Source organism: Acyrthosiphon pisum, chromosome X (genome assembly GCF_005508785.2).
Source record: "Acyrthosiphon pisum isolate AL4f chromosome X, pea_aphid_22Mar2018_4r6ur, whole genome shotgun sequence".
Lineage (NCBI taxonomy): Eukaryota > Metazoa > Arthropoda > Insecta > Hemiptera > Aphididae > Acyrthosiphon > Acyrthosiphon pisum.
In genome coordinates this window covers 2323580-2336255 of record NC_042493.1, presented here as the reverse complement: position 1 = coordinate 2336255, position 12676 = coordinate 2323580, and the positions used below count along the sequence as shown (strand labels likewise).

General features: G+C 27.6%; 2 protein-coding genes across 4 annotated transcripts in view; both read right to left on the bottom strand.

The window, feature by feature from the left end:
* LOC107882867 overlaps positions 1-3390 on the bottom strand; it is a 9965-nt gene extending 6575 nt beyond the window's left edge. The window contains exons 1-4 of one of the 3 annotated variants that reach the window (XM_029485847.1): positions 3119-3390; positions 2506-2676; positions 1662-1759; positions 1074-1173 (exon numbers count right to left, since the gene is read on the bottom strand). In XM_029485847.1, coding sequence (XP_029341707.1) covers positions 1074-1173; positions 1662-1759; positions 2506-2518 — 211 coding nt within the window. In that variant the 5' untranslated portion in view covers positions 2519-2676; positions 3119-3390. Of the gene's footprint in view, positions 1-1073; positions 1174-1661; positions 1760-2505; positions 2677-2743; positions 3079-3118 lie in introns of those variants that run through there. The other 2 variants (XM_029485848.1, XM_029485846.1) reach the window with 2 other exon arrangements.
* A 3814-nt stretch (positions 3391-7204) lies between these two features.
* LOC107882870 lies at positions 7205-10385 on the bottom strand. The gene is made up of 6 exons (XM_016801919.1): positions 10178-10385; positions 9084-9335; positions 8419-8918; positions 8044-8263; positions 7580-7956; positions 7205-7438 (listed from the first exon to the last, which is right to left on the bottom strand). The coding sequence occupies exons 1-6, from the start codon at positions 10383-10385 to the stop codon at positions 7205-7207; spliced, it is 1791 nt and encodes a 596-aa protein (XP_016657408.1).
* Positions 10386-12676: the final 2291 nt, after the last annotated feature.

Sequence of the window (12676 nt, the reverse complement as noted above, 5' to 3'; positions counted from 1 at the left end):
TACATCCCGGTCTTATTTTGAACAGAGTATAGTATGAGATCTATTTATTTATTGAAAAATGGTGTATACTTCTAATATTTTTAATTGTATTTTATTATATTACAAATATATGCTATAAAAGTAATAGTATGTTATCAGTCTGTCGCTACATTGTAGAATTGTGTGTAATTTCAAGTGCATAAGCATACTTATTTTACAATTAACGTTATCAACTCATTTTAAGATATTGTTCAAAATTAATTTCAATATGTTATTGCTCGCAATATATTTTAATAGTAGATAGTATTTTTTATACTATCCCCTAAATTCTTAAAATGTTTTACAAAAAAAATAGTAATTCAAAAATTTCATATTTAAATTTTTGGAGAAGTTAAAATAAAAATATCAAAAATGCGGAAAAATTGATTTCAAGACTTGACATAAAAATTCAAATCTGTTTTAAGAATTCTTATCGCTTCATTAGATCAACTGGTATGTTTGGCAGAGAACTCATCTAAAATCCTATGTCACGCGTGTATTAGACAGACAAAAAATCACAGTATCTAATCCCCTAAAGAGGACACCTCACCCGAATATACTGTCTCCGTCTCACAAGTGTGTAACATAACAAATTTGTACGCTCAGCAGAACACTTGTACCTCTGTTAGTTTAAAAAATTAGAGTGAGTTTAAATTTAAAGGTAAGATTATTATTAAGTAAGATAATTTATTATCTAGGCAATCTCATGGGCTTTTTATCATATTTTAATTTTAAAGCTAGTTATGAGTATTTTAAGATGTACATTCAATTTACAATTTTTAAATACTAATAACTCGCTTTTAAATTAAAATATAATAAAAATCCCATGAGATTTCTTAGATTATAATCTTACCTTTAAATTTTATAAGATTTCAATTTTAAACTGGCTACATTTGTTTTTGGTGAGCTTACAATTTGCTATGTTAGGGCACTTGTAAGACGGAGACAACATAAGCAGGTGAGGCGTCTTCTTAACAAGAAAAAAGTTCATAGTAATACTATAAAAAAGTGGTAGCTACGGTACTGCTATAAATCAATATTGGTTTATGACTTACAAGAGCTGCAAAATGTTTTCCTTATAGTACGTTTTGGTTTGTATAATTCCTTATGTTCTTCTAGCCTTACAACAGTATTTTTAAAGCATTGATCTTTCAACTAATAAATAAACAAAATTATATTTATATGTTTAATGATAGGTATAGAATTCAAAAATGTAGAACTGTTAATCGAAACAAATAGGTAATTAGTTTCGAAGAACACATTTAGCAAAAATTTGTCAACAAAAAATATGAGTGATAAATGAATTATCAAAAAAACAAAAACAATAGGTACCTAGTTGAATAAAATAAAATAAATTATGCGTATACAATTTAAATTAATTAACAACACCCATTAATACATATTAGTTTATAGGTAGTCTAAATAACCTACTAAATTGTAATGAACTTTTAATATTTTAAGGGCCGTTCTTACAATGTCCGGAAAAGTGTCGGTTAACTCTAACCGACTGATAACAGATTTTTTTTACCAGCAGAATTCGGCCGGTTAAGTTTCGGTTAACTTTAACCGGACATTGTAAGAACGGCCCTAAGTCAATAATTAAATGTTAAGAAAAGCAATAATTAAATATTAATAATACTAACTTCATTGTGTAAAGGTTTAGTAATGCATACTGTTGATGATCCAAGTTTATTTTCATCTGCAGCAGTGTCATTATTTTTTGACTTCAAATCATTCAGATCTAAACACCGAGAACAAAAATAAGTACCTATTGAATAATATTATGGTAATTTAGCAGACTTGAATATAAAATCAATAATAATAAAAAAATTACTGGTTTTTACAGTTATAACTTGTTTATGTTAAAAGAAGTTTTAAAAAAAAAATAGATAATAATATATAATAATAGATTATTATATTTTAGTAGGTATTTGTGTTAATTGTTAATAGTGTAAGCCAGTGGAATGTAACATAGAGCCCGGCAACACCTCAAATATGGGTGTTGAAAGATGAAAAATAGGATATAAAGTCGGTATAACAGTATTACGAGGGGTAGATCACCTATTTTTTTAATCTAATACCCAGGACAAAATTATAAAATAAACAGTTGGTTGTAGCATTGTTGACGGTTATACTATTGATAAATAGGAATAATTATAAACAATATATAAAAGTTGTTTTATATATACTATTGGTAGGTATTTTTTATTATTAATTTTTTAGTAAAAATATGACATGACATTTTTTAAATTTAAATAAAACATGTTCCTTGGTGATGTATTTAAAAATAGGAACAGCAAATGTATTGCTTTAAGTTATTAAATTGTAGACAGATATAACATGTTATATTATTACCTGTATTCTACCTAATATGTATATCAACTTAATTTTAAATTAAGTATCACAATAAAAAAATAACAAGCATATTCTAGAAGTTCCTAAGCTTAGTTATAATTAAAAAAGAAGGATTATTATGATAAAACTTACCTGTTTTGTACATATTGACTAAGTTCTGAATTGAAGAGGTCCTTTTAATGTAGTTGCAACAATGAATTGTGAGTGCCCAACTTCTGACAACAATGAGATTATAAATTTTAGATTAAATTTTCTTCAAGTCGTAGGGCACACATATTGAATCAAATTGCAGTTTATGACACACTGTGGATTAAAATCTCATTACCCAATAAGGTCTATTCTTATTTAACAATCGATTAATTTTCTCCACCTAGTCCAGAATAGCCATGAGTAGCTTCTAGTCAGCAACATAGGTTTAAAGTTTGGATGCATGAATATGGATTGCGAAATAGTTATTTATTATTGTTACAATTAATTTTTAACTACCTAGGTAAGTAAACCTACCGGGTACGATAATATTTTCAAACTAGAATCAAAATCTTCCGACACATCATAGATAGTATAATTTATCATATAGCGAGACCATACACACATACACAAGATTAAATAATAATTTTAGGAACAAAAACAAAGGATTAAACACTTAGCACAATGGATTTTTTAAATACTTCCGAGCGCATTGTCGACTGTGTAGTACAGGCAGTATTACACAATTCATACATGCAATATTGAGATATTTATTTACCAAACACTAGCAGCGCTAGGTATCCTAAAATATCATCCTTGGCGATCACCCAAACCACGAATTGAAATATACTGGATATCGAACGATCAAAATTAACAACTCTTTTTCTCATACCAAAAATACGATTTAAGACAGTATAGTTGCCCGACGACCTAGGATAAGACCGTGTTAAACTGGCAACAATATTAAACAACCAGAACACCTGGAATATTCACCACTAGCGCTTGCGACATAATGTGTGCCAATATAGAAGCAGAACTTACGAGCTCATTAGCCAGCGTGGTATAAAACCACATACATTACATACAAGCGGCAAGCGCTAGTGGTGAATTTTCCAGCTGTTTCAATGGTGTTTTCGGTAGACACTTTATGGTACCGGGCCAGCGTTGCCAGATTGGGCGATTTATATTTATACATTTATCTTTGGTGGCCCAGCGGCGACTAAAAAAGTCTATTGGCGCCTAGTCGCCAATTGGGTGATTCGGTTTGGTGACTAGTCACCAATTGGGCGATTCCGGTTAAAATTAAATGTTAAAAATATATTTGAAATTATGTATTTAATTATTTAATTACGATAATTATCGTATTTTCCATTGTACGATGTACCCTGATAAGTGATGAAGATATGATATGATAATTTAACAACATTTCCCGCATAAATTTAAATATCTTACAATATTAATATTATAATTATTATTTATTGTAAAATGTAAATAATCATAGGCCCCAAATGTTACTGCACAAAATAAGAGCAGTACCTATACTACTTTGTTTTTTGTATTAGTTGAATTACAGATCAATATAAAATGATTTGTATATATATATATAGTTATTACAATTGGAATTGTCAGTGATTGAGTGATATTCTTACTATTAAGTGTTTTATATTGAAAGGAACATTTTATTGATATATTGATGATTAGTAATATGACCTATGGACTTTAACTTTTATATAAGTCTTGTTAGTATAATAACTTATTACTATAATTCAAATGCCAATTGAAAACCCTACTTATTAGTTGTTTATATTTCTCTCTTGTGTTTCTCTCTGTCAGTTTTTTGCTTTTAAATAGTTTTTAATCATGGGGAAGTATGCGAAATATTCTAAAAAGTATAATGCTGATTGGGAATTATTACCATGTTTTTCTAGTAAGTTATACGGGAGGCCTTCAAAACATTGAATGTCAAACAATTGAACGTGAAAATATTGAACATCAAAATATTGAACGTTAAAATCTTGAACATAAATGTATGTTAATATCTTGAACATTCAAAAACTTGAACATAAAAACTTTCAACGTCAAAATCTTGTACAAAAAAATGATTTCCGTCATTCAACTGTACGAATGGCGTCCAATTATACATTTATATGAATGTTTGTAAATGTGTCACAAGAGAAGTTTTTTTAAATAATTGTATTCTTATACAATTGTATTCTTATTCTTATACAGTGGCTTCAACGTGCATCAGATAAATATGCTGGAAAAGGTGAAGCATTTTGTAAAATTTGTAAAGTGGCCCTAAAAGCACATAAAACTGATCTTTTAAAACATACAAAAACAATAACACATATCAATAAAGCCAATTCTTTTAATGTTCAAAAACAGCCTGTTTTAGCTATATTCGGTAGGTACATAATAGTATATTTAATTAGTCAATTAATTTATGTTAATTAGACAGTAGACTTGGTTTTTGAATATAATATAATATATTTGTTTCGTTTTTAAATGTATAGGTATAAATGTTAAATCTAATGAACAAAGAATACGTGATTTGAAATTATCAATGTTTATCATTCATCAATTGGTTCCATAGACCATCTTAGAGAGTTATTAAAAAATATGGGTGATGGTCAGTTCCAGAATTTAGAACTACATCGTACAAAATGTTCCATGTTGACCATGAATGTAATTGCTCCAGTATATTTGAATGAACTGATAGAAGATATAGGTACTAGTTCATATTCTATTATTCTTGAAGAATCCACGAATAAATATATGGCCTTTTGTGTATAATTACAGACTTCCTAGGGTTTGTTGAAATTGAAAATACATCTTCTGAAATTCTTAAGCCTGTTTTTCTAGAATTCTTAGAAAAATCAAAGTTAAACATAAAATAAGAGGAAACAAATTACAAATATAAATGGGTTCTTAGGGCAGGAAAGTGAAGTTGTATATGGTGTACCTCGGGGAAGTATTCTTGGTCCAATTTTATTTATTATGTATATAAATAGTCTAATGTCGATGGTAAAATATTTGTATATGCGGATGATACCTGTTTGTTAGTATCTGGGTCAAATTGGGAATATCTAAGACAAAAAACGGAAATAAATTTTAAGAAAGTGGTTAAATACCAAAAACTGACGTACGTTACCCCAGCAACCCCCCATACGATTTTCATATTTTTTTTTGTGCTAATATTTAGTATGCAATTAGTATGAATTAGTATGACCATTTTTCAAATTTGTACGAGTTTAGTTTTCGCCCCACAAACAAAAACCGGGGCGGTGCTGGAGAAACGTCCCCCCCCCCCAAATAGAACTGATGGCAATACTGTGTTTTTTTCGGTCCCATCATTTAGTATGCGAGACGTACGAATTTGTATGCTTGTTTTCAAAAACGATAGTTAAGAAAATAGTTATTTCTTTGAGTTTGCGTGATTAGCGAGTATTAAAAAAATATTTACAACTCAACCATTGTACCTACGACCCAACACTATAGAGGTAATACCAATCCTAGAGGTGCTGTCCATCTTTTCTATGTGCTTTTAAAATGAAAACATATGTTGATCAGAAAAATTGTTTTTATTTTAGTTCTTGTGATTTGCGAGTGTTAAAAAATTATTAACCCATGTGTGTTTAGTTAAGACACTTACCTACTTAAAGATATGATAAATAATAATTAATACATTCCTATCCATTTATAGATGTATTATTAGAAAGAATCATATTATGAGCAAAAAGGAGGCTTTAGGGCCAAGCTCGAAAAATGTCAACCCATATACATTACCTAAAGTGTTTTCAATTATATTCAATATCCCCACCCCCCCAAATCTCAAATGGTCTTTGCGACAATGGATACAATAGATACAATTTATTATTATATAATCTTATAGGCACTTGATATTATAGAGTAGGTAGTAGGTGCAATGAACTTAACTACATAAATATCACACATTTAAAAGTAGTCCAACTTATTGTCAATCTAAACCATTCAGGGACGCACACAAACCCACAGACAAAATGTCATCAGTTTAGGAGTTTAGCGACCCGATTTCTCTCGAACCAATCTAACCCATATTAACATTGAGCAAATAATTATCAAGAATTAGCAAGTTAGATTTTAAAATTGAAAGTATATATTTTCAAGTACGTGATGTTTAAGAAACAACTAGTTATAAACTTATATGTGTGATCTTTATTGTTCACTTTTTACAGGAAGTACAATTGTTGCTGTAATATGTGTGCTTACATGCTAACTTGGACCCTAATAATGACAATGATATTTAGGGTTCTAAAATTTCATGAAATTTATTTTTGTGAAATATTTCATTTTAATGAAAAATTAAATAAAATTATTTCATTTTAATGAAAAATTAAATAAAATTATTTTTTTTTTAATTGTAGTAAGAAGTACAGTTAATTTTTACTTAGTAAGGTAGATATTTATTGCCTTTGTGTATGAGTATAATATACCTATATGGCTATACAATATGAATCTTAATGTATACATATAAGATATAAAATATTAAAATATATATACATTTATTATAATGTAATGTATATGAATATATTGATATAATGATTATGATATATCAATATCAGTATATCACTTAAAGTATTGTTTTTTGAGTTCAAATAAAAAACAAATTCATGAAATATAATAATTGGTATTATATTTATAAATAATAAATAATAATTTTTAAAACTAAAAATATTAACAAAAATAAACCTCTCTTTGGCAACTGTGTATGATTTAAAAATTAAAATGATAAATATAAAATTAAAATAAAACCTCTAGTATATTAGATATAAATCAAAATATATAATAAAATAGGTATAAAACTAAAAGTTAATATTTTTGAGATTTAAAATTTTATTTTTAATTCAGATGATACCTCATTAAAAAAACTATCTATACCAGATCTTGATCCTTCACCATTTGAATCAATTGAATCTGTTTCTATTTCCAAATCACTAATTGAGTTTTTTTCTTGTAATTCTGCTAATTCATGATCAAAATTTTCTACATCTGGAGTTGGATCATTTACAAGTAAATCATTTATTTTGTCTGGTTTTTCATACTTTAATAGTTTTAAAACCTATAAACAGTTCAAAATAACAGTATTTGTAATTTATTGAAATAATATAAACAAATAAGTGTTAAAATGATTATTATTTATTATATTTTATAATGCTTATAAATTATAATATATTACCTGCAGATTATGTTTTATAAAAACTAGTTTGCTTGCTCTTTCATTGATAAGTCGATTTCTTTTAAGAGAATGAACATCTTTGTATGAACTAAATGTTCTTTCTACGGCAGCCGAAGTGGCAAGTAATGACAAAATTTTTATTGCTATCTTTGAAAGTTCTATTTCCGAACAAAATGCATTCCACCAGTTTAATCCATTAGTATCATTTATCGCTGCCCACAAATATTCTTTACAGAATGGTCCAGTTTTATTTTTAAAATGACATAAATCAGCTATAACTTGTCTAGCACCAACATCTAAATTGTCCAACTTCTTAGATAGTTGATAAATAAACTCAACTGCATCACTATGTTCTTCAGTATTTAAGCATTTGCCTAAATATTTTGGATCAAGTAAATGAGCTGCATTATGTATGTTTGAAATACAAAATTCTTTTCTGATTTTTAGTGCTTTCATAATGTTTTTTTCTTCAGTTTTGAAATATTTACATTTTTGTATAGTGTTTTTAAAAGATGTTTCAAGTTCTTTAAATATAAATGGTACACTACTTAATTTAGGAACATCGCTTTCAATTATTTTTATCCATTTAGCAAGTGGGTTTACAACTTGATGAAAATAGTAAATTTTATCCCAAAAATTTGCACTACTGATTAATTTCTTGACTTCTGGTTTTAAATCTTTTTCAATGGCCTCATTAATACTCATTGACTTGATTATTTGTTTATTTACTAGTAATGAATCTAAAAAAACAACTACTGAAGCCCACCTTGTAACAACTGGCAACGTTAGAGCAGTAGAGTTTTTATTATTTTTTCTTGGAGAAACAATGCATTTGTAATATGTCCTCTTCTAATATTATTTACAACAGATTTCCCTTCATTTATGACATCATTAAATAATTTTAAATTCATCATATCATTTACCAATAAATTTAGCCCATGTGCGACACACCCATAAGCCGTTATATGAGGATATTTCTCATTAACCAAATGCCAAGCTTTTTTCATATTTTTGGCATTATCCGTAACAATTCCAAACACTTTAGTTTGTCCAATTTCTTCAATGACACTTATTATTTCTTCAGCCATTTTCTCTCCTGTGTGACGATCAGTACCAGTTGAAATTGATTTAAAAAATACAGGATTTGGAGTTGTTACAACAAAATTTACAATACTCTCGTTTCGCAAATTTGTCCATCCATCACACATTACACCAAGCACTTTGGCACTCAAAATATTATTATCAGTACATTCTTTTACTCTTTTATACTCATCATCAAGCAATCTATTAGAAATTATATAAGTTGAAGGTGGGCAATAAGCAGGTCGAATTTTTTTAAAAAACTCTTTCCAATATACATTTTCTACCAAATTTAATGGTGATGATGATGCATAAATTGAACGAGCCAAGAGTATATCAATATTTTTTTGTTCATTTTGATTAATTTTGTCACAAAAATTCAAAATGTTATTAGATATTGACTCATTTTTTTAAATATTTGTACAATAATTGCTATGTGTAGAACTACTTTCAGTAGTAAGTGAATCAACTAATGCATTTTTACTTGATTCAATGACTTTATCGAAGTTCGTTGTTGTATTCAGTGTAGAAGTAGTTAAATGCTCTTGGTTTTCATCGAAAAATGGTCTTATAAAAATATCAATTGGTGGGGTTGACATTGATGATGACTCAACTGGAATATCATTTGAAATTGACAATAATGGACAATCTTCAACAACTTCATCATTATAATCAACATCAGCACTATTCAAATTGTTTGCTATAAAATAAAAAATATAGGTATACAAGCATTAATTAGGTAAATACTTTTAAATTTTAAACATAATAAATAATAACTAATAATTGATAAGGTATTTATTAGATTGACAAATATGATAGATTATTTTATCTTAAAAATAAAAGTTTAATATAACAGATTTAATTAAATATGTTGGTTACCTATATAAAATTATTTAATAATATCAAACTAAATATGAATAGGTACCTACTTTTTCTGAATGTTTTAACTTTTACTTTTTAATAGAATAGCAGCATATAAGTTCAATATATTTAATGGGTGCAATTTAGAGTATTACTGAAGTACATTTTTTCAATTGTATGATTAGTTTATAATTTAATTTAACTTATATTCTATTACTTAAAAATAAAATATTTTAAGTGCAGATAAATGTATAAGGAATTACTTTTGAATTTTGATTTTTTTGAATATAAAACATAATAATTAATAATTTATTATAAGTACCTATATTAAATTGATTACCTAACATGTTACATGACATAATATTTAAATTAAAATCATAATAGCATTAATACCTGACATTAATTTTTAATCCTTAAAATCACAAAATGAAATTCTATTTATCTATCATTTAGTACACTAATATTTTGTAATTTGTATAAAAATATTATTAATTATGGTATAGACTGTAGGCAGTAATTTTTTCCATAATAATCAGAGGTAGGTTAGAAGGTACCTATGGATGTATGATGTGAATAGTGGATATCATATAATTATTTTAATTGATAATATAATTATATTCATAGTTCAAAATATGCATTAAATAATAATTTAATATTTAAGTATATAAATATGTAACTTACCATGAGAAGATTTTTTCATTTGTAAAATGTTGCTTTTTACAGCCATAGGACACTTAACACAACATCTAATGTGCTTTTTTTGACGAGTTGCATTGGGAACAGTTCCCCAATTGCAATAATTGCAAATGTTTTTTGTAACTTTTTTGTTTCCTTCATTCATTGTCACTTGACGAAAACATTTGTGAATTAAACTTTTAACTTTACCCATATTAAGTTATAAATTATAATATATTATATAACTATTAACTCATAAATTATAATAGATAATTTATTAAAATGTTAATCGTAATAACTTTATATATTTATACCTTATACGTTTTGTAACGCTAACGTCGCTACTCGCTAGCACAAACACACACAAGTCACAAATACTGAAATACCCAATGGCCAATGGTGTTATTGAATATGCGGTAGCGGTATTTCTATTTCCGTTATTGGTGAAGAAAATGTAGATATTATCATGATTTTATTTATACAATATTCTATGTTTATTTATACTTCATTAGCTGATATTGTCATATGGATGATAAATATGAAATCAGTGTGACCATATAATTTATTATGACTTTATTATGGACATACCAAAAAACACAACATTTTGAAAAAAAAATATTTTTCAATATTTCATTGAAATATTTCAAGGAGGGTGAAAGTTTCAATTTTGAAATATTTCATACTCATAACCCTAATGATATTACATGATATGTGTCTGTTATCAGACTGTCTTCTCTATGATAACATTATCACAACACGTGACAAAAATAAAGAAAATATAAGCCAACTTAGGTAAACCTAGGCTTTTTTTTCAATTAAGAATTTTATTAAATTTTATTAAATTTTATTAAATCTTTTATTAAATTTGGACTTTTATTTAACTTTTATGCTTAACCAATTAAGAATATTTCTTATTAATTTTAGATTTATTTTTACCTAGCCCTTTTTATTCAATTAAGAATATTTTTTATTATATTTGGATGGTTTTATTCGAATTAGATTTTTTATCAAACAAAATTAATTTAATTAGAATAAAAATATTCTTAACTGAAAAAAAGCCTAGTTGAATAAGATTCCCAACTTTAATAAAATGCCTAAATTAATAAAAAAACCTTTTCTTTTTTTTATTTTGAATTAAGAACATTTAACAATCTGTACTCGTGGTACAATAAGCTTAATAGATATTTGAATTACAATAGTAATAGAATGAATACAAACACAAACGCAACAGCATTCAATTTATATGTAACGCTATTTTTATTTTACATGAAAATCTTGAATTGAAGAGACTATCCAGCACTTCGGCGAGAAATTTTTTTTTTTTTTTTAATGATTAACGTTTAGACCTGTGTATTATGTTAACCAGTCTCTGGGCCATTTACGCTGGAGTCTCCTTACCGTATTACCCAGAAGGGAGTGTGATGAAAGATCTTTAATGAGGGGATTGGTGTGGTTTTGTAGCCTGTTGTGGAATTTAAGGTAGTGATTTCTTACGACTTCTTTGACATACGGTATGTTCAGGTCTGAGTGTAGAGTTTCATTCGAGACGTACGGAGGGGCGTTAGTGATGAGACTGAGAGTTTTTGATTGGACTACTTGAATTTTGTTTATGTTTGTTTTTTTAGCAGCTCCCCATAGCTGAATCCCATACGTCCAGATGGGTTTTATTAGTAGTTTGTACAAGTTAATTTTTGATTTTAGGTTGAGCTTTGAGGTTTTGCTCATAGTAGGGGAGACTGGGTACAATATTGTAACATGGTACAATTGTAACACGGGCAATAAGTTGTTCAATAATCAATATAAAAATCTCAAACAAATTTAGCAGTTGGCCATCTGTATAACAATCGATGTTTCCTTATCAAAATGATGATAACTAGGTAACTTTTTGGAAAAAAAAATTAAATGTGTTTTTGATAACAGATTGTAAATAAAAATCATACACTTACTTTTTTATTTCAGTACATAATTTTAATTATATGTTTGGCATAGGCGTGCGCACGGGTGTAGCTTATTGGGCTATAGTAGGGTGACCATACGTCCCGTTTAAAATGGGATTGTCCCTTTTTTGATCATTATGTCCCGTTGTCCCGGGAAACATCGAACGGGACGCTTTTTATCCCGTTTTCAGAAGATTGTCCCGTTTTAATCCCGTTATTTCCATATAATTAACCAAAGTTATAAATAACAAACTAAAATTTCCGTGGAACGAACGTTGAGTGCCGATGCCGACGAGCAATACAAATAGTAATAAGATAAGCGTATACCATACTACCATAGTAATTGTAAATTAGCCATTAGGATTAGGTAACAATGTATAGTATTAATTCTATGAATCTATCGCAGACCGTGGCATGTGATAACGATAACCGATAGTTTCTGCGAATTACCTACGCACGTGACACGTGCTACACAAGTCACCACTCTACGTCGTATATCATAATATGCATTACGAACTAAAATATATAATACTATGTCGATGATAATAATCAAAAAGTCGAACAACAA